Source organism: Equus przewalskii, chromosome 29, assembly GCF_037783145.1.
Source record: "Equus przewalskii isolate Varuska chromosome 29, EquPr2, whole genome shotgun sequence".
NCBI classification, from domain to species: Eukaryota; Metazoa; Chordata; class Mammalia; order Perissodactyla; family Equidae; genus Equus; species Equus przewalskii.
In genome coordinates this window covers 46,376,235-46,400,094 of record NC_091859.1, presented here as the reverse complement: position 1 = coordinate 46,400,094, position 23,860 = coordinate 46,376,235, and the positions used below count along the sequence as shown (strand labels likewise).

The 23,860-nt window shown below is 63.0% G+C and overlaps 2 protein-coding genes across 19 annotated transcripts in view; both read left to right on the top strand.

The window, feature by feature from the left end:
* PLXNB2 (plexin B2) overlaps window positions 1-10,406 on the top strand; it is a 31,519-nt gene extending 21,113 nt beyond the window's left edge. For 9 of the 17 annotated variants that reach the window (XM_070599248.1, XM_070599250.1, XM_070599257.1 and 6 more), the window contains 29 exons: window positions 68-176; window positions 256-357; window positions 833-925; window positions 1,264-1,345; window positions 1,427-1,587; window positions 1,699-1,847; window positions 2,032-2,140; window positions 2,370-2,506; window positions 2,681-2,851; window positions 3,330-3,459; window positions 3,571-3,798; window positions 3,922-4,098; window positions 4,219-4,358; window positions 4,664-4,764; window positions 4,994-5,223; window positions 5,313-5,494; window positions 5,920-5,986; window positions 6,161-6,307; window positions 6,920-7,076; window positions 7,232-7,332; window positions 7,410-7,494; window positions 7,623-7,777; window positions 7,845-8,005; window positions 8,092-8,239; window positions 8,737-8,801; window positions 8,973-9,048; window positions 9,403-9,477; window positions 9,556-9,695; window positions 9,779-10,406. In XM_070599248.1, coding sequence (XP_070455349.1) covers window positions 68-176; window positions 256-357; window positions 833-925; window positions 1,264-1,345; window positions 1,427-1,587; window positions 1,699-1,847; window positions 2,032-2,140; window positions 2,370-2,506; window positions 2,681-2,851; window positions 3,330-3,459; window positions 3,571-3,798; window positions 3,922-4,098; window positions 4,219-4,358; window positions 4,664-4,764; window positions 4,994-5,223; window positions 5,313-5,494; window positions 5,920-5,986; window positions 6,161-6,307; window positions 6,920-7,076; window positions 7,232-7,332; window positions 7,410-7,494; window positions 7,623-7,777; window positions 7,845-8,005; window positions 8,092-8,239; window positions 8,737-8,801; window positions 8,973-9,048; window positions 9,403-9,477; window positions 9,556-9,660 — 3,643 coding nt within the window. In that variant the 3' untranslated portion in view covers window positions 9,661-9,695; window positions 9,779-10,406. The remainder of the gene's footprint in view (window positions 1-67; window positions 177-255; window positions 358-832; window positions 926-1,263; window positions 1,346-1,426; window positions 1,588-1,698; window positions 1,848-2,031; window positions 2,141-2,369; window positions 2,507-2,680; window positions 2,852-3,329; window positions 3,460-3,570; window positions 3,799-3,921; window positions 4,099-4,218; window positions 4,359-4,663; window positions 4,765-4,993; window positions 5,224-5,312; window positions 5,495-5,919; window positions 5,987-6,160; window positions 6,308-6,919; window positions 7,077-7,231; window positions 7,333-7,409; window positions 7,495-7,622; window positions 7,778-7,844; window positions 8,006-8,091; window positions 8,240-8,736; window positions 8,802-8,972; window positions 9,049-9,402; window positions 9,478-9,555; window positions 9,696-9,778) is intronic. The other 8 variants (XM_070599249.1, XM_070599258.1, XM_070599263.1 and 5 more) reach the window with 1 other exon arrangement.
* A 4,523-nt stretch (window positions 10,407-14,929) lies between these two features.
* On the top strand, window positions 14,930-22,287 carry MAPK11 (mitogen-activated protein kinase 11). 2 transcript variants are annotated; one of them, XM_070599246.1, is made up of 12 exons: window positions 14,930-15,157; window positions 18,129-18,258; window positions 18,347-18,405; window positions 18,488-18,599; window positions 18,692-18,721; window positions 18,807-18,854; window positions 18,928-19,042; window positions 19,396-19,467; window positions 19,712-19,791; window positions 20,248-20,326; window positions 20,417-20,590; window positions 20,942-22,287. In XM_070599246.1, exons 1-12 carry the CDS (start codon window positions 15,042-15,044, stop codon window positions 21,019-21,021), a joined length of 1,095 nt encoding a protein of 364 aa, XP_070455347.1. In that variant the 5' UTR covers window positions 14,930-15,041; the 3' UTR covers window positions 21,022-22,287. The 2 variants fall into 2 exon arrangements, with proteins under 2 accessions (XP_070455347.1, XP_070455348.1); XM_070599247.1 differs by lacking the exon at window positions 20,417-20,590 and having other exon boundaries at window positions 14,948-15,157.
* Window positions 22,288-23,860: the final 1,573 nt, after the last annotated feature.

Sequence of the window (23,860 nt, the reverse complement as noted above, 5' to 3'; positions counted from 1 at the left end):
TTGCCCAGCCAGCCCCACCCTAACCCCATCCCCGTGCACCTGACCCTGCTCACCACCCCTCCCCCAGGTGCATCTCCTGTGCCAGCAATCGCTGGACCTGCCAGTGGGAACTTCGCTACCATGAGTGTCGGGAGGCCTCGCCCAACCCCGAGGATGGCATCGTCCGTGCTCACATGGTGAGGGGCCATGGGGGCTTGTGGGAGCCGGGTCGCTTGGCCAGGGCCAGGCAGCATCTGACCAGTCTGCTTTCTCCAGGAGGACAACTGCCCCCAGTTCCTGAACCCCAGCCCACTGGTCATCCCCATGAACCATGAGACAGACGTGACCTTCCAGGGCAAGAACCTGGACACAGTGAAGGTCTAGGGGGGTTGCAGGGTGCTGGCCCGGGGGCAGGGGCTGACCAATGCAAACAGGCCTGGGGACCCCAGCAGGGGCCACGATGGCTGGTGGCCTGTCAGTGGGTCTTGTTCAGATCCATCCTCCTGCAAAACTGATGTCAGAGCATCTGGGCCCAGCCCATGAGGGAGGCGCTCAGCATGTGGTTGGGGACAGGAGACAGAGGTCTGGGAGGACGTGGGGATATTTGGACTGGCCTTGAGAACTCAGGCGGGGAAAAGGAGAAGGGCAAGGAGAAGGCGAGTTCAAGGCATTGGGGGCTGTGCAGCGGGGTGCCCCTTAGTGAGGAGGCAGCAGGCGCTGCGCTTGCATGTTGGCCTGGGGAGTCTGGGAGTGGCTGAGTGGTCACTTGGGATGGGAGTGCCTAGCTGGCCTCGGGGGTGTGGGGCTCACGGGGCTGGCCTTTCTGGGGTGTCCTGACCGGTCTGTCTCGCAGGGCTCCTCCCTGCACGTAGGCAGTGACCTGCTCAAGTTCGAGGAGCCAGTGAGCGTGCAGGGGCCAGGGACCTTCTTCTTTCGGACCCCAAAGGTATGGCCCTGGGGGCAGCCAGGCTGCTAGACCCTGAGGGTGGGCTCTGGGGGCAGCCTGGTGACCTGCAGAGCTTGAGGGCTGGGGCAGGTGGGGAGTCTGAGGAAGCAGCGGCAGCCGGCCAGGCAGGCGTGGCCTCAGATACCACTGTGTCCTCCATCTCCCTGGAATCAGAGCGATCCGTTGGTGTCTGAGGCTCCAGCTCCTGGCCGCCGGAGGTCTCCTCCTATGGCCCCTTGGCTGTGAGGGGACCACATGGGCCATCGTGTGCATGGTGGTCGCCTTCAGGGGCTTAGGTGGAAGCGAGGGGTACAGTGTGTGCTTACATGTCCCCCCAGCTGTCCCATGACGCCAATGAGACGCTGCCCCTGCACCTGTACGTCAAATCCTACGGCAAGAACATTGACAGCAAGCTCCAAGGTGGGTGGGGTGGGCAGCGGGGGCCCCGTGGCGTGTGGGGAGCGGGGCAGCCCCGCTGACTGCTGGCTTCTTCCTCCACAGTGACCCTCTACAACTGCTCCTTTGGCCGAAGTGACTGCAGCCTGTGCCTGGCTGCTGACCCCACCTACCAGTGCGTGTGGTGCAGCGGGCAGGGCAGGTGTGTGTACAAGGCCCTGTGCAGCAACGCCACCTCCGAGTGCCCGCCGCCCGTCATCACCAGGGTGAGCCCCTTGTGCCTCCCCAGCTGGGAGGGACTCCAGCCTGGCCGTGGCCCACTTGCATGGCCCCGGCCTGCCCAGGCTGCCAGGTCAGCTGGGCTCCACCAATTTCAGATCCAGCCTGAGACGGGCCCACTAGGCGGCGGCATTCGTGTCACCATCCACGGGTCAAATTTGGGGGTCAGAGCCGACGACGTCAAGAGGGTCACTGTTGCTGACCGGAACTGCACCTTTGAGCCAGAACGGTACTCTGTGTCCACCCGGTGAGTGGACAGCCCACGGCCTGGGCTCCATTGGCTGGGGGGCTAGATGACCAGGTGGATGGAGAGGAAGGACATGGGCCAGGGGTGTGGGGGTGCCCAGGGTTTGCACGCCTACAGATGTGCAAGTCGGAGGGGCCTTGGGAGGGCCTTGAGTGTGTCCCCACCCTGCCCATTGCCCACCCAGGATTGTGTGTGCCATCGAGGCTGCAGAGGCGCCCTCCACAGGGGGTGTCATGGTGGAGGTCAATGGGAAGTTCGGCTATTCACCACCCCACGTCCAGTTCACCTACCAGGTAAGCACCTGGCCCCGGGATCTGCATGAGTCTTGCGGGTTAGGACCGATGTGAGTGAGATCTGGCCACTGCTGCTGACCCCAGCCCCGTTGGGGGCTACATGCTGACTTGGGGTGAGGTGTGCCCCTGCCACCTTCCAACAACACTTATTGTCCAGTCAAGGCTTGGGTGGGAGGGCCACAGCCCGGCTACCCCAGCCCTGACCTCAATGCCCTTGTCGCTCTTGTAGCAGCCCCAGCCCCTCAGCGTGGAGCCAAAGCAGGGGCCACAGGCAGGTGGGACCACGCTGACCATCAGTGGCACCCACCTGGACACGGGCTCTGAGGAAGACGTGCGGGTGACCCTCAGTGATGTCCCCTGTAAAGTGTGGGTGTCACCTGTGGGCCTGCGAGTCTTCGGTCTGCCCTCGTCCTGGGGACGGGGTGGGGGTGCTGTGGCGGGGCTCCTGAGTCTGCCCTGGAGGGGGCAGTGGAACCCCCTGGCCTGGAACTGGGCTTGCTCCCAGGGTGGGGTTGACACTGACTGGCACCCCCACCCCAGGACGCAGTTTGGGGCCCAGCTCCAGTGTGTCACAGGCCCCCAGGTGTCTCTGGGGGAGCTGCACCTGGAGATTTACTACGGGGGCTCCCTGGTGCCTAGCCCTGGTGTCACCTTCACCTACCGCGAGAATCCGGTGCTGCGGGCCTTCGAGCCGTTGCGGAGCTTTGTCAGGTGTGGCCTCTCCCTCCCTCCCTGGCCAGTGCTCCCCACGCCCCCCGGGTACTCCATGCCATAGCCTCCCTGTTCAGCCACTTCTTGGGTCTCTGCCCACTTGTCTTGGGAGGACGTGGTGGGGCTGGTCTGGGTGGCAGGAGGAGGCCTCTGGAAAACCCCACTGCCCCCCCAGATCAACTTCTTCATAAAAACCCAGACGGCAGGCCCCATGGCAGTCGCTCACCCTGCTTCTGACAAGTGAGGGTGGCAGTGGGCATGGTCATGTGCTCTGAGCCCGCCCCCCACCCTCAGCAGGCGTGTGCTCACACAGACCTGCATGTCCCCCCAAAAGCAGAGTAGGGTCAGGGACTCCAGGACCCATCCTCTCCAAGCCCACTGAGTGGCCAGAGTAGGGGTGGGAAGCTGGTGGGGGCACAGCCTGCGGGACACCTGCTCTGCCCAGTCATGCCACTGAGGCACTGCCCCCTGACCCCAGCGGCGGCCGGAGCATCAATGTCACGGGGCAGGGCTTCAGCCTGATCCAGAGATTCGCCATGGTAGTCATAGCCGAGCCCCTGCAGTCCTGGCGGCGGCGGCGGGAGGCCGGACCCCTGCAGCCCACGATGGTCAGTCCTGGTGCCAGCTGGGGGCTCAGCTCTGACGCTGGCCACTGGGGACATGCCAGGGAGGGGTGGGGCCTGCGCCAACAGGCCTGACAGCCCGGTCTCTGCTCATAGGTTGTGGGCACGGAGTACACGTTCTACAACGACTCCAAGGTTGTGTTCTTGTCCCCGGCTGTCCCCGAGGAGCCCGAGGCCTACAACCTCACAGCACTCATTCAGATGGACGGGCACCGTGTCCTGCTCAGGACTGAGGCTGGCGCCTTTGAGTACGTGGCCGACCCCACCTTCGAGAACTTTACAGGGGGCGTCAAGAAGCAGGTCAACAAGCTCATCCACGCCCGGGTGAGGATGCAGCCCTGGGGGTCAGGGTCTTGACCAGGTGCTTGTGGGGATGCAGCCTGAGGTCTGGGCTGAGCTGGTCCATGCATCCATGACCCCCTGCTGGTCACTGTGATCCCCCTGCAGGGCACCAATCTGAACAAAGCAATGACACTTCACGAGGCCGAGGCCTTCGTGGGTGCCGAGCGCTGCATCATGAAGACGCTGACTGAGACTGACCTGTACTGTGAACCCCCAGAGGTGCAGCCCCCCCCCAAGCGGCGGCAGAAGCGGGACACGACCAACAACCTGCCTGAGTTCATTGTGCGTGTGGGCAGGGCAGGGAGCCCATCACTGAGTGCTGAGAGCGGGGAGCATTCCTAGGGGTGTCAGGGGCACTGTCTCAGCTGCACCTGTCCATGCTAAGTCCGCCTGTCCACCCAGGTGAAATTCGGCTCACGGGAGTGGGTGCTGGGCCGCGTGGAGTATGACACGCGTGTGAGTGATGTGCCACTCAGCCTCATCCTGCCACTGGTCATTGTGCCCATGGTGGCTGTCATTGCTGTGTCTGTCTACTGCTACTGGTGAGCCTCTCCCCAGCAGTCTTAGCTCACCAGCCCCTGTAATGCCCCGCCCCTACCCCCCCTCCACTGCCCCCTTTCTTGCTCCTCCCTCCTGCGCCGTCACCTCCTGCAGCCCCAGCAGCCCCTGCACTGCTCCACTACCCACTACCCCACCTGCACCCCTGCCCTGCCTCCCCTGCAGCCTTAGCCCCCCACACCCCCTCCCACTCCAGCCCCAGCCCCTGTGACCACACCCACTGCCCAGCACAAGGCAGAGGCTCAGAGCCACCCAGTAGCCAGGTCCAGGAGCCTCCGTGTGCCCCTAGGAGGAAGAGCCAGCAAGCGGAGCGCGAGTATGAGAAGATCAAGTCCCAGCTGGAGGGCTTGGAGGAAAGCGTGCGGGACCGCTGCAAGAAGGAGTTCACGGGTAGGGCCGCCATCCTTGGCCTCCCTGGGCTCCTTGACCTCCCCACGCTCCCTGACCTCTCCGGGCGCTTCCTGACCTCCTGGGGCTCCCTGACCTCCTGGGGCTCCCTGCCAGCCGGCCAGAGCCCAGGGCTCACATGCCTGGAAGAGGGCCTTGGAGGAGGCTGCATCTGGAGGGCGCGGAGGGTGGCCACAGGGCTGGCAGGAGCCTCAACCTGGCCTCCCCCCAGACCTCATGATCGAGATGGAGGACCAGACAAACGACGTGCACGAGGCGGGCATCCCCGTGCTGGACTACAAGACCTACACCGACCGCGTCTTCTTCCTGCCCTCCAAGGACGGTGACAAGGATGTGATGATCACGGGCAAGCTGGACATCCCCGAGTCGCGGCGGCCTGTGGTGGAGCAGGCCCTATACCAGTTCTCCAACCTGCTCAACAGCAAGTCCTTCCTCATCAATGTGAGTGGGGATGGGGTGAGGGGTGGGGCCCCAGGTGGGCGGCACGTCCTAGGTGTCCGGGTATCTCTGACCTGACGCTGCCCCCACAGTTCATCCACACCCTGGAGAACCAACGGGAGTTCTCGGCCCGCGCTAAGGTCTACTTTGCATCGCTGCTGACGGTGGCGCTGCACGGGAAGCTGGAGTACTACACGGACATCATGCGCACGCTCTTCCTGGAGCTCATGGAGCAGTACGTGGTGGCCAAGAACCCCAAGCTGATGCTGCGCAGGTGTGTGGCCGAGGGGAGAGGGGGTGTCTGGGCGTGGAGGGGTGGTGGATGCAGAGGCCATGTGGCAGGATGATGGGTGTGCACAGGGCTTATTCGGCATCCAGTTTGCCGGCAGATGTAGCCAGTGCAGGTGAGTACGGGCAGGAGATGGCAGGCGATGGCATCCCTGGCAGCAGGCAATCTCTGCAGGTCACTTAGCTGCTCCCCTTAGACACAGCTCTGTAGGGTGGGGTGGAAGATGATATGCCTGCCCTAAGGGCCTGGGCGTGTGGTCACTGCTGGCTGTGCAGGGACAACATGACGGGGATCCAGGGCCTAGATGGCGAGGGTAGGCTGGCATGAGGATGGTCTGGGTGGATGGAAGAGCCAGCTGGGCCTCGGGGCACTAAGGGGTCCCTGAGTACAAGGCCTGTCTGTGCTTCCAGGTCTGAGACAGTGGTGGAGAGGATGCTGTCCAACTGGATGTCCATCTGCCTGTACCAGTACCTCAAGGTGGGTTCCACGTGGCCCAGCCAGGTGTTGGGGAGGGGCGAGGTAGTGCTATCCTCCAAAGGTCCACCCGCCCATGCAGCACCTCCAGGTGGGCCCAGCCCCACTTGGACACGCTTGCATCCCACTCTGGGGTGGTTAGTCCTACCCATGGCTGAGCCACCCATGTCATTCCAGGACAGCGCTGGCGAGCCACTGTACAAGCTCTTCAAGGCCATTAAGCATCAGGTAGAGAAGGGACCAGTGGACGCCGTGCAGAAGAAGGCTAAATACACCCTCAATGACACAGGCCTGCTGGGCGACGATGTGGAGTATGCGCCCCTGGTGAGCCCCAGGGCTGGGTGGGCCACTGGGGGACCTCAGAGGCTGGGCTGCTGGCCAGCCTCAGGGTCAGGAGCTGGACGCCAGTCTCCTCCCTTGTGGACTTGTGTCAGAAGCCGTTGCCTGTGCTGGGCTTGCCCGCATTTGGGGAAGGGCCCAGGTCGTGGGTCCGAGCAGCTGTCAGGACCTTAAGCTTGTCCCTGGAGAGAGCTCTAAGTGTCATGACCCTGGGCCAGCTGCTTCCTGGTCACCCAGGAACACTGCAAGGGTGTGTGGGATCTGGCGCACCAAGTGTGTTTGGCGCTGAGCTTGTGTGCATGTGGAGGGAGTGTGTGGCATGTGCTTATGTTGTGTGATCTGTCTGTGCTGCCCTGCTGTCTGTTGTTGTCTGATACACACAAGTGAGCAGTCCCCTGAGCTGCTCCTCTGCTCTCAGTCCTCCTGAGCCAGAGCATGCAGGGAAAGGAGGAGGCTGGGCCGCCCATGGTGCTGTGGGGGCTCAGAGCCCTCCCCCATGCCTCGACCCAAGGGTGAGGCCCGAGGCTGCTCCCATGTCCGAGGGAGTCAGAGCTAGGATCCCTCCCTCACTGGCTCTTCATCTTGTCTCCCCCACAGACGGTGAGCGTGATCGTTCAGGATGAAGGGGTCGACGCTGTCCCTGTCAAGGTCCTCAACTGTGACACCATCTCCCAGGTCAAGGAGAAGATCATTGACCAAGTGTACCGCACACAGCCTTGCTCTCGCTGGCCCAAGGCTGACAGTGTGGTCCTCGGTGAGCAGGGTCCCTGTATGCCCGTCTCTGTGCCCTGGGGAGAGGTCCTGCCCTGAGGACCGAGTTGGGCAAGTGGGGTGGGGGGACGGTTAGAGGGAACCCGGGCAGAGTGCTCTGTGGCTGGGTTCCCGGAGCTGGGCTCTGTCCTCCCACAGAGTGGCGTCCTGGGTCCACAGCGCAGATCCTGTCAGACCTGGACCTGACGTCTCAGCGGGAGGGCCGCTGGAAGCGCATCAACACCCTGATGCACTACAACGTGAGTGCAGGGCCAGGCGAGGGGGCAGGTCCCTGCCCGGAGTGGTGAGTGATGCCCACCTCATGGCCATGTTCCAGGTCCGGGACGGCGCCACTCTCCTCCTGTCAAAGGTGGGGGTCTCCCAGCAGCCGGAGGACAGCCAGCAGGACCTGCCCGGGGAGCGTGAGTCCCTTCCTCCTACCCGCACCCTTCTGGCTCTGGCATTCAGCGTGGACCAGCGTCCACCCTGTGTGGCCATCTCAGGGGAGCTGCCGAGCCTCCGTGGATCCCTCAGCGCCCCCTCCCTGCAGGCCACGCCCTCCTGGAGGAGGAGAACCGGGTGTGGCACCTGGTGCGGCCCACAGACGAGGTGGACGAAGGCAAGTCGAAGCGCGGCAGTGTGAAGGAGAAGGAGCGCACCAAGGCCATCACCGAAATCTACCTGACTCGCCTGCTGTCCGTCAAGGTGGGCGGCGGGCCTGTGGGTGGGAGGCCCAGGCGGCCAGGCGGTGCTGACCCTCCCTGCCCCACAGGGCACACTGCAGCAGTTTGTGGACAACTTCTTCCAGAGCGTGCTGGCTCCTGGGAAAGCCGTGCCACCCGCCGTCAAGTACTTCTTCGACTTCCTGGACGAGCAAGCAGAGAAGCATGACATCAGGGATGAGGATACTGTCCACATCTGGAAGACCAACAGGTGAGCTCCTCCAGCTGGGCTCCCCATCCCTGCCCGCCCTTCCCCAGCGTCTCGGCGGCCCCTCATGCCCTGTTGCTCTGCCTCAGTTTACCACTCCGGTTCTGGGTGAACATCCTCAAGAACCCTCACTTCATCTTTGACGTGCACGTCCACGAGGTGGTGGACGCCTCCCTGTCGGTCATCGCACAGACCTTCATGGATGCCTGCACGCGCACAGAGCACAAGCTGAGCCGCGTGAGTGGCCTCTGGGGCTGTTCTGGTGGGGCGACAGGATGTGGGCTATTGCCCAGGAGGCCTGGAAGGCCTGGACTGGACAGTGTCCACAGGGTGGGTGGATGGCTGGGGAAGCCATGACTGTGAGGCAGGTGAGGGGTCAGTTTGGGATGTAGCAGGTTTGTCTGGGGTGTGGATTTGTACGCTTGGGGCTGAAGCTTGGGGAAGGGTGGGTACAAGGTGACTGGAGCTGCAGGGGGCGGAGCCTGGGATCCCCCCCTTACACAGGCTGAGAAAGTGAGTTTTACTACAATCATAAAATGATGAAACTACCAGGAGTTCCCATCAGGTCTGTGGCTGGGCCGAGGTGGCTGCCCGGCTGGACCCCCATCTCCCGCACACCCTCCTTTCTCTGTGGGTACCGTGAGTGGGTGTGAGCCTGGCCCATCAGGGGCTGAGGGCAGGGGCACCAGCCAGCCCGTCTTGGCGTGGGCATTACTTGGCTCTGACCCCCACAGGACTCTCCCAGCAACAAGCTGCTCTACGCGAAGGAGATCTCCACCTACAAGAAGATGGTAGAGGAGTGAGTTCCGCCTGCCCCTTCCCACCAGACCTCGGCGCCCACCCTCCCCCCCTTGCCCAGTGGGGCCCTTGGGGGCAGTTCAGGCCTGTGCTTGGGAGGAGGGCCCTGGTGGGCAGCTTCGGGTCCAGCCTCTGGGACCCACTGCCCACTTCTTCTCTCCACCCCCCACAGTTACTACAAGGGGATCAGACAGATGGTGCAGGTCAGCGACCAGGACATGAACACACATTTGGCAGAGATTTCCCGGGTAAGGGGGGCACAGGGGACACACCAGCTGACCCTCCCCGGGCTGAGCCCCCTGCTGCCCCCAGGGTGGGCTGAAGTTGTGCCCAAGGTAGAGAAGCAGAGGGTGGAGCCAGATGGGCTAGCGCTTGTGGTGACCAAGTGTGATCTGGTGGGGGTGCTTGTGAGCAGCCCTGAGCCGGCCTTGCCTGCCACGTGTTTGTGTGGAGGGGGGCGTGTCTGTCCGTGGCCGTCCAGTATGGCTTCATGCTGGGAAGGTGATCTTTGTGTCTGTCTTTGCCCATGGGAGTACATATTACAGTAGCCTGTCCAGCCCCTCCCCTGCCTGGGTCACACTGCCTGCCCCCCTCCCCCCTAGGCACACACGGACTCCCTGAACACCCTTGTGGCCCTGCACCAGCTCTACCAGTACACCCAGAAGTACTATGACGAGGTAGGATCGGGTCCTCCAGGGCAGCCATGGTCGGGCAGCCCCCTTCCCTGGCCTGGGTCTGACATGAGGCACCCTCAGATCATCAACGCCCTAGAGGACGATCCTGCCGCCCAGAAGATGCAGCTGGCCTTCCGCCTCCAGCAGATCGCGGCTGCACTTGAGAACAAAGTCACAGACCTCTGACCTCCGATCTCCGCCCCCGTGGTCTCGGGGCGCAGGTGGGTGACACCTGGTGCTGGGCGTTGGGCGGCCCCTGGGCTGTGTGGCTGCACTGGCGGGCTCAGCCCTCATCTCTCACCAGCAGAGGAAGAGCCCCTGGGCGTCCAAGTGTGGGTGCAGCGAGGGAGCCCCGACCTCCACGTTTTTAGCCACGTAGCGTCTTTCTCCTGAGCAATAGTGCCGGGGCCCAGCAGCACCAGCTCCCTCCTGTGGAACCAGCATCAGTCAGCGCCTCTGCGTGGAGTCCTTGAGTGACTCGCACATGTGCCTTATGCCCCCGGCACCTCAGCTCCCTTCCCAGCACCAGCAGCCGCCTCGGGTCCTGGGTTTGGCCTCTTTGGGTGGGGTCTGAGTGCCTGCAGCCCCCGGGGCCTCATGCCCAGGCTGCGTCTGCCCCGCCGGGACAGGAGGAGAAAAGCGGTACCATGCCTTTGTGACCTCACCTGCCCCGCCCTGTGGGGCGCTGGCCCTCTGGGTGGACTCCGTGCCGTGGGCCCCACCTCAAAGGTCAAGCTGGACGTCAGACGTCGAGGCCCAGGTGGCCAGAGGGGACCCAGCAGACCAGGGTCCTGGTCTCAGCCTGTCAGACAGGCTGCCCTGGAGGCCCTGCCCAGGTCTGGGGGGTCCTGGAGCAGCTCTGCCAGGAGCACCCCTACCCCCTTGTGAATCTTGTTAATTGTAAATCAAATACAACTGTCTTTTTCACTCTGCTGCTCGGCTGGGTTCCTCCTGGGGCTCCGACCTGCTGTCCCTGCGCAGCCACCCCCGTTCCCAGGCCTGTCCTGCCCGTGGCCTCCCCCTCAGACACTGTCTGGCCCTAAGATCTCAGCATCAGGTGGGCTGTGTGGCCTCGCACCCCCACCTCACAGTTCCTCTGGGCCAGGCCTGGGGGTGTGTGTGCTGAGGCTGCAGCCCACCCACAGCCCTGCTGCCCCAGGAGAACAGGGTGGTCAGGGCTGGGGGGTGAGGTCTGAGGCTCAGAAATGGGCTGTGTGCTGCTCAGGCCTGAGAGTGAGCCTGGAACAGACTGTGTTTCCAGGAGGTGCGAGGAGGCAGTCCCTCCCGGCAGGGGGATTGGGCTGACTCAGGCGCCATCTGGCGGTCGCCACGTCCCCTGCCTCCCTTCCTCAGGCTGGGTCTAGGAGCCATGGGGGCAGGGGGCGGGCGTGGCAGGAGCCTGCTGTCTGGGCCTTGAGCTCTGTGCCATTTTCTCTTTCCTGAGGTGGGGGGGTTCTCACGGGCATGGTGCACCCAGCAGCGTCGAATAAGCCCCTACTGTGTGCAAGCCCCACTGGACACTGGGATGGGTCCAGGAGAGAGGGCCCTGCATCCCCCTGCTCAAGGCTGTGGGGCCGTTAGAGTCTGCTCCTCCTCAGCCCCGTGAGTCGCCCTAGGATGACTCAGGACTCAAGGGCTGTGTGCCTGAGAGCAGGTGGCCCCTTTGCTGCTGGGGGGGCAGGGGTTGTCCAGGAATCTGGCAATGGGGAAAGGGGCTGCTCCCAGTCCCACGTTGCATGCAGGGCAGGAGCTGTGAGATGTGCCACTCTGCAGCCATCAGCCACACGTGCAGCATCAGTGTGTTGAGCCCCTCATTCATTCAACACGCACTGTCCTGGGCACTAGGGACCCAGCAGTAAATGGGACAGACAGGGTCTGCCATGGGGGAATTGTTCTCCAAGCATACCAACTCAAGCAGAAGAGGGATTTGGTGGCTCCATAATAAGAAAGTGGAGGTGGTTCAGCTTCAGATACAGCTGACTCCAGGTGTCACATGTCTTTGGGTTCCATCTGTCTGAACTGCTGCCCAACACATTCTGGTTTATCCTTGGCCAGTAGGGGCCCTGTGGCAGGCAGCCCCGGCCTGTGTCTGCTCCACATGGGGCACATCATTGTGTCTGAGGAATCTCAATGGGCTGGGCCTCAGTCATGAGCTGCCTCTGTATGGGCCAGCTGCATTCAAGCCACATGGAACAAGGATGGGTATCTCCCACAAGGAAAGGGTACTAAGCACACAACTGACATCCCCCACCCCAGGGACCTCTGGAGTGACACTCTGCCATCTCCCACGCTAGGTTTCCCACTTCCCAGAGACCCAGCTCATCAGGAAATCTGAACAAGGTACTGCTGAGCCAGAGCAGGGAGCACAGTCTGGGAGTGCTGAGCTGGGGGTCCCTGAGGGGGCAGAACCTGGTACCCTGCCTTCCAGGCTGGACCCCCCCATAGGCTAGTCCTGCCCCCTTCCCACTGGGCAGCCAGGCAAGAAGATGGGGAGAGTCAGTGAGGCCCCCTTCCACTCTGAAGCTGGGAGACAGAAGAAGGCTGCGGGTCCGTGTGGAGGACAGGAGCATGAAGGGATCTGTCCTCCCGTGGGGCCAGTCAAGGGCAGAAATTTGGCATGGATATTGGGGTGCATGGGGTGGGCAGGCCAGCCTGGAGTGGTCAGGATCTGACAGACCAGGCCTTCCTGTTGCTTCCCATTTTCCTTCCAATGTAGTGGGAGGGTGGAGAGGCAGGAATGGGGGGGGGGGCTGCCTTTTCTTCCAAGAAAGCAGCCCAAGGCCATTCCCTCCCCACCTGGTTATTAAGAGCAGGAACCTTGACCAAGTTACCTGGCTGCCTGCCTCCCACGATGCGGCCAGGTTAGCATTTTAGGAAGTTCATTCTGCCCTCAAGAGAACTGCAGCCAGGAGACCAGTGAGGGGCTGGAAAGGGATGGCTCGGACCGTGGAATGGGGACAGTGGACATGGAGAGAAGGGGTGGGGTCCTGATACTTAGGGCTGACAGTGAATCACAGTAGAGGGTGGAGGGAGACCAGGGGTGGGAGGCTTGGGCCCCAATAGGAAGCTCTTCTGTGCAGCCCCCGATACGTGCCCCCTCCTCACACCTGCAGGGCCTGCCATTGCCGGCTGCTCTCCCTGCTCTACCCCAGCCGCTTCTGCAGGCTCAGTCCTCTCACCCAGCCTTGGTTACCTTCACTTTGTGGCCAGGACGATGCTGTGAAAGCATCCATCCAGCAGAGCTCCCCATCACCCCGAGAACAAAAATCTGACATCCCGGCCTCAGCCGACCAGCCTGCCACAGCCCTCCACCACCTCTTCCTTTCTGTTCGTCAAGTCCAGCTAAGTCCTTGAAAGGCAGGACTGTCTGCAGGCTCGGTCCAGCTGCAGCGTGTCATCTCTCCAGGGGACTTCCCGACGGCCCGGCTCTGTGCCCCCTCCCACCCTCATCTCCACGAGAAACTCTCCCTGGTCACATCCTGCAGGATCACAGCCTCCTCGCCAGAGGGACCTGTGTGCCTCGGGCTGGGGGTGTTGAGTGCCCAGGGCAGGTTTGCTGAGTGATGAGGGAAGGTCTCCGCTCTGCTGGACCGCTGAGCTGGGCGGAGAGGCTGCTCCGTATGGGCACCTCTGACCACTGTCCACTGGGATTTTGGGGCAGTGGTGCGGGAGGCTGGGCGGGGTTCCCCTGGGGTCAGCAGACACCCCCGCTGCAGCCGGGAGAGAGCCCAGGAAGGGGCGGGGCTGGTCACCATGGGAACGCAGCTCCCTCCAGCGCTGACAAAGGCGCTCTGCCTCCTTAGCCCCCCGAGGCTGGGTTCCCACTGCCAGAGGCTGTGCTCCCGCCCCCTCCCCACCCTTTAGCTACCGCTCCATTAACTCCACACAAAACCTTGGCCTGCCAGAGAAAGGCGCCCCGGGCAGGGCCCTCCAGGAGGCACGGAGCCAGTGGCTGCAGGAGAGGGCACTGGCTCCCAGAGGGGAAACTGAGGCCAGGGTGGCTCGGCACCTGGCCAAGGTCAGGTGAGGGTGGCCTGCTTCCTACCTCACCTCTCCGTCGCCCCAGGGTCTGGGTTCTCTGGCAGATGTGTCCGTTTGCCCAGTACTTTGTTGACATGTTTTATTTTAATTTTGTTGCCAATATTTAAAAATCGGGGGATTCTCACATAAAAACTCAGGTTTTAGTTAGTTTTGAAAAAAGTAGGTCGAGCAGCTCAGAGCCTGATGTTCTGCTTTCCTGGGAGGGGCACCATTGCTCCCAGAGGGTGAGGGTCGGGGGAGGCGTTTGTTCCAGGGGCAGTGCTCTCTCCGAACCCTTGTCACTTTAAAGTGGGAAATAAAAGTAGATGCCGGCGGGCCTAGAGTGTGGACACGAGGATAGCCTGTCTCGCTGAACTAGGGAACATCCCGGCCACTTCAGTGAGAACAGCCGGTGAGAATGGAAACTTCCAGACCACTCAGTGCAGCAGGGGAGGCACTGCAGCCCCTGGAACTGAGACTGCGGACTAGAGGGCTCCCCAGTACTCCAAGTCAGGGGGGCTTCCTGAAGAGGTGGCAGCTGAGGGAGTTGTCCCCGAAGAAGGGAAGGTATCAGGCACCCAAGAGGACCCATTTATGGATAGCTTCTTATGGGCACAACACCCCAAAGGCCCGCTGGCGCCGCCGCTGTCCCTGGTCCTGACAGGGCTGGTCCCCAGGCCTGGCCGGCGGTCATGCTTCTCCCAAGAGGCGGCGAGGGTCGAGCGCAGGCAAGGGCCAGGCCGCTGCAGAGGCTGATGCCAGACCGCGGGTTTCCCAGGGGGCGAACCACACCGCCAAGGCCGGAAGGGCCTCCGCGGGAAAGGGAGGACAGGCTGGCCCAGGATCCAAGGTGCAGCCACCTGCCCACCGCAGAGGGGCCTATCCAACCAAGGGCCTAGTTTTTATCAGGTGGTATTTTCTATGTTGGCGAAAAATAGATCCCATGGTTCGCCCCTGGCTTCTTTGATTTGGAGGGTTCTACTTCATTTCCGAGGGCGCAGACTTGTGGGGGGAGGGCGGGTACAGGGCCCAGAGCAAGTGGCGGGAAGGAGGGATGCAAGATTCTGAGCAGGCTGAGGGGGGCGTAAGTGCAGGGCCCTGAGGAGGCGGAGGGAGGGGGTGCAGAGACGGAAAGCGGGGAGGGGAGGTGCCGGCGCCGGCCGGCAGGGGAGGGCGCGGGGAGCGCAGGCCAGCGAGACGCAGAGGAGCCCGGGCGGAGGACAGATAGCGGGCGGACCTAGGGGGAGGTGCGTGGACCCCAGGAGGTGGAAGCGGCAGGGGCGGTAAGTCGGACTCTGGTCGCCCCCTCCCCCAGTGGGGGCGCATCCTCGCCGGGACCGCCCGGGGGAGGGAGGGAAGGCTGGTTTCCGCTTGGCCGCCGCCTCGCAGGAGCAGGAAGCCGCGCGTTTGGCTCTGGGAACCCCCTCCCCGGCCCCGCCCCGCGCCCCGCCCGCCGCCTCCCACCGCCCTCCGAGCGCTCGGCTCGGGCTCCGGCGCGGGGCGGGGGCGCGGGGCGGGGCGCGGGCTGAGCGGCGGCCACTCCGGACATGTCGGGCCCGCGCGCCGGCTTCTACCGGCAGGAGCTGAACAAGACGGTGTGGGAGGTGCCGCAGCGGCTGCAGGGGCTTCGCCCGGTGGGCTCCGGCGCCTACGGCTCCGTCTGGTAGGGGCGGGCGGGGTGGGGCGGGGACCGGGGCGGGACTGAGTGCGCGCCCCCTCCCCGCCCGGCGCTGGGTTCCTGGCGCGGGGAGGGGCCTGGCCCTGCCTCCGCCCCCCGGCCCTATGCGGACCGGAGGAATGAATGGGGGGAGGTGGGCGTGAAGGAAACTTTCCTACCGGACGCCGCTCCCGGGCAGGGAGAGGGGTCGTCTTTCCCTCCCCGTCCGACCCGAAGCGTCCCGCCTCGGGCCCGAATCCTGCGGCGTCACAGCCCGCGAAAGGGCGGGTCTCCTGGGGCCCTCAACGTCCGAGCACGTAGCGGGGTGCCCCCGGTCATGGGTCAGGCAGATGCCCCCGCCCTAGGTGGGTACTTTAATCCGCTTAGGATGGCGTCAGGCTCCCCTGTGAGTCCTTCTCCCTTCCCGATTTTCCAAGGGATCTCAGACTCCGGTTGGGGCTTAGGCCTGAGCAGAGACACCTCCCATTCCCCCTACAATCCTTAGGGGGGTCTGCACCCTGCCCCATTTTTGCCCCAAACAAGAGAGCTCAGACCACAGCTGGGCAGTTAGGCCCTGGGGCCCAGATAGAGGGCTGAATCTGGAAGGGGGGGTGGGCCCAGGTTTGCTGGAAGCCTCTGTCCCCTCAGGTTTGGGGACTTAGGGTCAGGTAGTGACAGGGAGGCCTGGTTGCAGCTCCAGTGTTGACAGAGAGGCTCATGTGGGTATGGATGTTGAGAAGTGCTCCCCCCAGAGCCCACTGGGGGCCTGACTGCGGTCAGTGCCAGGTGTCTGTTGTCCACTGCCAGGTCATGCAGCTGGGGAGGCAGGGAGCCCTGGGGGTGCAGTGTGGTCCAGGCTCTGGCAGAAAGTTGAGTGGGACTTCTTGGAGACTCTTCCATGGCCTAGCGCCTGAGCCTGGAGCCGGGGCTTGGGGTCCCAGGGGCCTCCCATCTCACGCTGTCACTTGCCAGCTGTCAGAGACCTCAGGCAGGCCGTTCCAGCCACAGGCCTCTGTCTTCATCTCTAAGACCTCAAAGGCAGGAAGAGGGTCAGGGACAATGTGTCAGTGGCCCCCTGGGGGGATCTGACAGAGCCCCTACTGGAATCACCTCCAGCCCCCAGAATCACCTTCTGGGAGTTCCCAGGGAGTGTCATGCTCCCCAAGGGAGGCCCAAATCTTTCCAGTGCCCGCACCTCAGCATGGGCCCGATGCAGGTGACAGCCTCATCCTGTGCTCCCTCTTTCCTCTGATGGGACTGGTGACCCAGTGCCAATTCTGTCACTGGACTGGGCGGATGCAATCCGGCAAGAGGATCTGGTGCCACACGTGAGGAGTCACTCCCCTACTTCCCAGCCCAGGAGTGACTTGGACCTTCCCCTGCAGGTGATAGGCTAGGGGGAGGGGCACAGATGCCCTAGCACTGAGCTAGCTTTCCTCCACCACCACCTGGGCCCAGATAGCATCCACATCCTGCAGGAGCTGCTCCTGGGGGGTGGGGTGGGCATGGGGGGCGGCCTGAGGCTCCACTCACTCTTGGGGCAAGGGATGAGCTTCAGTGAGGGGGAACAGCCTGTGCAAAGGCATTGCTTTCAGGAGGGCCCCCATCCTGAGGGCAGTGGGAGGGTGGAAGAGTGGGGAGTGGCTGGACCATGTGTGTTTCAAGATAATGCCAGTGACGGTTGGACTCCTGTGAAGAGAAGATAGGTTGGAGGCTGCTGTGGAGTTGGAAGGTCTGGACCTCTGGGAAGTGGGGTTGAGCAAGGGGAGATGTTCTATGGGTCCAGACACCACTCTCTGCTGGGCATTTCCTACTGGCCAGTTTCTCACTGTTAAAAATAATGATGAAGGGGGGCCGGCCCCGCGGCCGAGTGGTTAAGTTTGCACGCTCCGCTGCAGGCGGCCCAGTGTTTCGTCGGTTCGAATCCTGGGCACGGACATGGCACTGCTCATCAAGCCACACTGAGGTGGCGTCCCACATGCCACAACTAGACGGACCCACAACTAAGAATATACAACTATGTACCGGGGGGCTTTGGGGAGAAAAAGAAAAAGAAAAATAATGATAAAGGGGCCGGCCAGCTGGTGGTGTAATGGTTAAGATCACACGCTCTTTGGTGTCCCAGGGTGTCCCAGGGTTGGTGGGTTCAGATCCTGGGCCAGGACCTAAGCATCGCTCATCAGCCATGCTGTGGTGCCATCCTACATACAAAATAGAGGAAGACTAGCACAGATGTTAGCTCAGTGACAATCTTCCTCACCAAAAAAAAAAAAAAAAAAAAGTGATACAGTAAACACCTTTGGCCAGTTTTTCATCCATATTTTGAATATTCAGAGGCATTGGGGGTTCAGGGGCTTAGGCGGCTCTGGAACCCCTCAGAGATCCTGCTGGACCCACTGGCCCATGGGGGAGCAGGAGGGCTGGTTGTTGGGAACAGCCCAAGGGCTGTTTTCCACCCCAGCTGGTAGAGACAACCCCCCACCTCCCCCACCCCCCCACTTTGCTCTGAGTTAGGGGTAAGAGTCATTGTGATGAGCAGATAAGAGAAGATCCAGGTCCTGCCTCGGGGCTGGTGGGGGCGGGGGGGAGCAGGCTGAGCCCCTGTGGCTGGGCAGGCTGGGGTGAACCGGTGGGTGGAGGCTGAGCTGCCTCTTGAGAAGGAGCAGCACCCGAGGGGGCGCGGAGGAGAGGATTCGTGGGAGTGTTGCTGTCAGAGCGCCTCCCACGTGCCGCTCACGTTGGCCATGTTCAGGGCCCCTCAGAGGTGCACCTGCTGATGGCCGTCCAGCCCCCACCCGAGGGGTCCCTTAGAGCGGGAGGAGAGCTGTGGCGCGCGCGCGCGCGCAGGAGTGGCGGAAAGGCGGCCAGGGGCGTCCGTGAGCAGACCCCGCCCTTGGCCCCTTGGCCTTTCGGGCCTTGTCCTGGTGGTCATACCGGCTGGGCTTCTCCGCCAGCACCTCACTCGCCCGCCTTGCAGCTCGGCCTACGACGCGCGGCTGCGCCAGAAGGTGGCAGTGAAGAAGCTGTCGCGGCCCTTCCAGTCTCTGGTCCACGCGCGGAGGACTTACCGCGAGCTGCGGCTGCTCAAACACCTGAAGCACGAGAACGTGAGCTGGGGGGCTCCCTGCGGGGGACGCATGCCCTGAGGGTCGCTGTGGGCGAGGCCGGGGAGTCCTGACTTCCCTCCCCGCCCAGGTCATCGGGCTGCTGGACGTCTTCACGCCAGCCACTTCCATCGATGACTTCAGCGAAGTGTGAGCAGCCGGTGGGCAGGCGGCCCTGGAGAATGCTTGGGGAGGGGGCAGCGGGCCCGTCCTGACTCCTGACCCTACCCAGGTACCTGGTCACCACCCTGATGGGCGCCGACCTGAACAACATCGTTAAGTGCCAGGCGCTGAGCGACGAGCACGTCCAGTTCCTCATCTACCAGCTGCTTCGAGGGCTGAAGGTGGGTGCCGGGGTAGCGGGGGGCGCGTGGGGGCACAAGGGTCCTGGGGGTGCTGGGGCATGGGAACCTGACGCCCGCCTTCCCCCTCGCAGTACATCCACTCCGCTGGGATCATCCACCGGGTAGGTGCGGCACGGGGTGCGGGGCCTGTTCTCTGCAGGCCTGGTGCCAGGATGACTCCTGCGCTCATGCCCGCCTGCCCTGCAGGACCTGAAGCCCAGCAATGTGGCGGTGAATGAGGACTGCGAGCTTAGGGTGAGCGCATGGGGCACAGGGCAGCGGGGAGGGGCCTGCGGGGAGGTGCTGACAACCCTGGTGGTGGCTCTAGATCCTGGACTTTGGGCTAGCACGCCAGGCTGACGAGGAGATGACCGGCTACGTGGCCACTCGCTGGTACCGCGCACCTGAGATCATGCTCAACTGGATGCACTACAACCAGACAGGTGATGTCCACCCACGGGGGTAGCCCTATGGGACCAGGGTGGGCAGGCAGAGCTCACCAGGGCCTGTGGAGGGTGAGTGGGAGTGGGGCCAAAAGCCAAGGACCTTGGGGGGGTGTCTAGTCTTGGGGGACAGGCAAGGTCTGGGACCAGCATTCAGAAACAGACCTTCAGAGGGGCCGAGCATGTTGGGTCACCCCTCCCCCTGCCCAGGGCTGTGTGGAGAAGGAAGAGCCTGCGGTCTTTGGGCCTGGGTGTGACTGAAGGGCCATCGGGCTGGTGCAGTCCAGGCAGCCCCCCAGCTCTCTGAGGAGGAAGTTGGGGTGGGCAGACTGATGGAGACCCTCCCCCAACAGTGGACATCTGGTCTGTGGGCTGCATCATGGCCGAGCTGCTCCAGGGAAAGGCCCTCTTCCCAGGAAATGACTGTATCCTTGGCCCCATTTGGGGAGGAGCGTGGAGCTATGGTCCCCTCCTGTGGGATAGGGGTCGAGGGAGGTGGGCTCTGGCCCTTTTTGGCCAGTCTTGCCGCCTCTGCCCCATGGCCTGCCACCTTGGGCTGAATGCCCCCAGCTGTAGGAGAGCAGGATCTGGGCAGTGCCCCAAGATCTGGCTTCTGGGGGCCCAGGAAGGGTCCGTGCCTGGCCAGCAGTCATTTCCTGAGCCGGGCAGACATCGACCAGCTGAAGCGCATCATGGAGGTGGTGGGCACACCCAGCCCTGAGGTTCTGGCAAAGATATCCTCAGAACATGTGAGTCAACAGATACCAGCTCCCTGCTAACCAAGCCCCTGGGCACTCTGGAGGAAGGAGCAGTGTGGGAATAGACTGGGCACCATGTGGGGGCAGAGGTCACAGTGGAACAGAGCCCAAGGAAGATGCCTGACCCCTTCAGGGGGACACAGGTGAACGGGGAAGACATTCCTGGCACGAGGGACAGCGAGGGCAGAATCGCAGCACCGACAAACAATGTCTTGGCCAAGGACATGGGTGGTACTGGGCCCAGGTCCTGCAGGCATCGAAGGCCAAGCAAGGAACTGGAGCCCCCAGATCGAGAACAGGGGAGATCTCTGATCTGTGCATGCCCCTGCCCAGGCCTGTTGGAGTGAATGAGTCTGGGGGCTTCTCTAGGCAAGCCCCCACCTGGCTTAGGGCCAGGAGAGGTAGGGGGTGGACAGCCCCCCTCAGGCCCTTCCCATGTGCCCCTAGGCCCGGACATACATCCAGTCCCTGCCCCCCATGCCCCAGAAGGACCTCAGGAGCATCTTCCACGGAGCCAACCCTCTGGGTAAGGATGGGCTGTGCGTCTGGGCTGGGTTCCATGTCTGGCCCTGGATGCAGATATGACCCCCTCCCTCCCCCGCTGGCGACTCTGCAGCTGTGGACCTCCTGGGAAGGATGCTGGTGCTGGACAGTGACCAGAGGGTCAGTGCAGCCGAGGCCCTGGCCCATGCCTATTTCAGCCAGTACCACGACCCGGACGACGAGCCTGAGGCCGAGCCCTATGACGAAAGCGTTGAGGCCAAGGAGCGCACAGTGGAGGAGTGGAAGGGTGGGCCTGCGGAGGGCCGGAGGGAGGTGGAGCCTGGGCCTGAGGGCTGCATTCCTCCAGAGGCCCCATGCTGCCTGCTTCCTGCAGGAAGGAAGTGTTCCAGTTCCTCCCCAGAGAGATCTGGGAGGGGGACAACACTCAAACCACTCCAGGGTGGGGCAGCTAGAGATGCAGTTGGGTGTGTCCCACAGAGGATAGGGGCAGCACAGGGCAGGCTCTGGAAGGAGGCTCAGGAACTGAGGCTGCCCTCAGAGGATGGTGGGCCTGGGAGGGGTGGCTGGCACCAGATAAGCCATGTGGGGGTGCTGGGCTGGTGGCAGCATGAGCTCACCCCTTCCCCTCACCCCTCAGAGCTCACCTACCAGGAAGTCCTGAGCTTCGAGCCCCCAGAGCCACCGCAGCCACCCAGCAGTCTGGAGACTGGGCAGTGAGGGGAGTGCTGCCCACCAGCCACACGAACTCAAGGAGGGGCCTGAGCCTGCCTGCCCCTATTCCTCAGACTTCCGGTTCCCACAAGGGGTGTTTCCCAACACCCCGATGCCCCAGCGGTCCTGATCCCTGGCTGGGGCCCCCCGGTCTGCACACTGCTCCTTGTGGGGAGTCTGCACACACGTGTGAATGCACGCAAGTGTGCACGTGTGTGAGCCATGGATGCAGGAGTCTGGGCAGAGTGTCCTGGACTTCCTCGGTCCTTCTCCCCCGTCCCAGCATCCTGGGTCTCCCTTGGGACCTCACTGGGGGACCTGGATGCCATAGGGGCTCCTCCTGGGGAATGTTTCTGTCTCCAGATCTCCTTAGTCCCAGAGGGCTGTCTCCGGGGGTGGTGGGTTGGGGTCAGGGTCCCCTGGAGACTCAAAGGGAGGGGTCACAGTGGTCTGAGCTGCTCAGCCTGGAAGCCGGGGAATACTCTGGGAAGTGCTGAGACTTGATGGTCTGAGAGCTGAGCAGGGCCTTCCCTGGGGGTGGCAGGGTGGGGACAGCCACCACGTGTTAAATCAGAAAATTCGCCTGGAGCTGTGTGTTCACCTGTGCTGCGTGTAGCGCATACGCACTTCAAGGCACGTGCAGGCGTGTGTGACTCTGGGGTCCAACAGCCAGCAGCCTGACCAGCAGGAGGCCTGGATTGGGGTGGCTGTACTCTTGCCTCCCCTCCCTGCAGTTCCTGATGCGGGTTGGGAGTGGGGCTGGGATCCCACTGTGCATCATGCAAGGGGCTCAGGTGGGCAAGGGGCAACCATGCGAACAAGAGCCGGGACTCCCTCCTTGGGTGTGGGAGCTGCAGCAGGTTTCTGAGGACGAGGCACAGTGCCAGCTGGGGAGCTGATGGGCACAGGGCCTCCCACCTTGAGGACACCAGGAGGAGGGCACACACTGATGTGGACTTGGACTTGGACCCTGGACCTTGGCCCCACGCTGATGAAGAAGCTTCTGCCTGCTCTACCTCTGCCCACCCTTTGGCCCTGCAGCCAAGAGCTGGGGTGCTCTGGTCTGTGGGTTGGTCCTCATCTTCCCTCCTTCCAGGATGGAACTGACCTAGTAACCTCTGGGACAGGACCCTGCTCCAGACATTCTTGATGTGATTCTCTGTCAGGTGTGTCAGGTGGTGACCTCCCACCTCGCAGGACCCAAGGAGGTCTGAATGTCAAGTGCCTGCACCAGGGTTTTGCAATAAAGGGGGTTCCCTCTGGCTCAGCTCATGTCCCAGGCTCCAGGCCCTCCTGCCCTGCTGTCCCCATCACCTGGAGGGGTTGGCTGGATCTCTGAGCGTCAACCCCCCAGCTGGCCTGGCCCCACCAGACTCCTGCACTGGCCAGATCTCGGGTCCCCAGTCAGACAAGCAGTCATCTTCAGCACCCTTCCTGCTCCCTGAAGAACCCAGGCAGACCTGAGGGGTAGGGAGTGGGGGTGAGTCCCCCTCCATGGGCTCTGAGGGGGACAGGGTATGATGGCCACCCTCAAATCGACACTGGCTGCCTTGCTCGGGATTCATTGGGCAGGCTGGGCATCTGGTCCAGATGCAGAACTGCCCTTTGACTCAGTCATCAGGGTGGCTGCAGGGGGACAGTTGGGGGTCTCTGGAAGCAAAGGCCTGCCCTTTCCCAGGGCTGGGCAGGTGGGAGAAATACCTTTCCTTTTTTTCCTGGTTAAGGGGAAAGCACTGAGCTGCCAGCCCCTCCTGCTCCCTGCAGCTCAGGTTAGGGAGGGCCCGGTCCCGACAGGGATTAGGAAAGGGACATTCTGTGCCCCAACCCTGGGTCTTAGGCAACGGAGACTATGTGGGAGTTGGTCGGGCCTGGTCAGCGTGGCTCCTGAGTCTTAGGTCCTGGGGAACCCTTGGAGACCAGGCTGGGCCAAGTCCTGTGTGGGGGTGGGGGTGGGGGATGGGAGCAGAATTGGGACATGCCCCACCTCCAGGTTTGGTCTGTTATGGAACCCTGCTGGACCTCTGGGCCCCAGGACAGGGAATAAGGGGGCCAGCTGGGGGACTTCCTGGAGAAGACAGGTAGAGTGCCACAGGCAGTCCAGGGCATGAAGGGCACAGGTGCAGGTGGTTGTGGCTCCAGTGACCCTGGGCTGCCTCCTCTGACTAGTCCCTGACTCCTGAGCACTCTGGATCACCAGCCGGCAGCCCAGGTGTAAAGCTGCTCTGGCTAGGCTTGAGCTGCTGATTCATGGCGGCCAGCTGGGCAGGGCACAGAGGGAGGGTCAGGGGGCCTTGGGGATCCTGTTACCAGACTCCCTCTCAGACCGGGGTTGCTAGGCTGGGGATGTGGGAGGGGCTGCGGGCTCTGATCTCTAGCAACATCTGGTCCAGGATGGGGCCCGGACTGAGGGGTAAAGAGGCACTGAGAGCCCTAGTAGGTCCCCCCCTCTCCCCGTCCCGGCCAGGCACACCTTCCTGGAGAGAGTGCAGAGGCTCAGGCTGAGCTTTGAAGGACAAACAGGTGGAGTAAGCTGGGCAGGGGCTGGGACAGGCAGAGAGACTTGCAAATGGTTGGAGCAGGCTCCCCACATGCCGGGTGGGGGAAGAGGGGAGCTGTGGTGCACAGGGCCCAAGGAGGATCACCCTTTCCAGCTCCCTGGGGTAGGGAGGCCTGGGGTCAGTGGTCACGGGGAGGATTGTTGGGGGTGCACCCTAAGTTTGGGAGACGGAACCAGCTCTCCCATATGGAAAGGATGCAGGCAAGGCAGCTGATGGGGACCCCACACTGGGGAATGGATGGATCAGCCCGGGGGAAGGGGCCTCAGGGGTGGCGTGCGGGAAGTTGG

What these genes read in the sequence shown, in the direction of transcription:
- MAPK11 (XM_070599246.1), top strand. Translation starts at nt 15,042, where the DNA reads ATGTCGGGCCCGCGCGCCGGCTTCTACCGGCAGGAGCTGAACAAGACG. An exon ending in GGCGCCTACGGCTCCGTCTG is followed by an intron (nt 15,158 to 18,128) that starts GTAGGGGCGGGC and finishes CCCGCCTTGCAG; the next exon opens with CTCGGCCTACGACGCGCGGC. An exon ending in CAAAGATATCCTCAGAACAT is followed by an intron (nt 19,792 to 20,247) that starts GTGAGTCAACAG and finishes ATGTGCCCCTAG; the next exon opens with GCCCGGACATACATCCAGTC.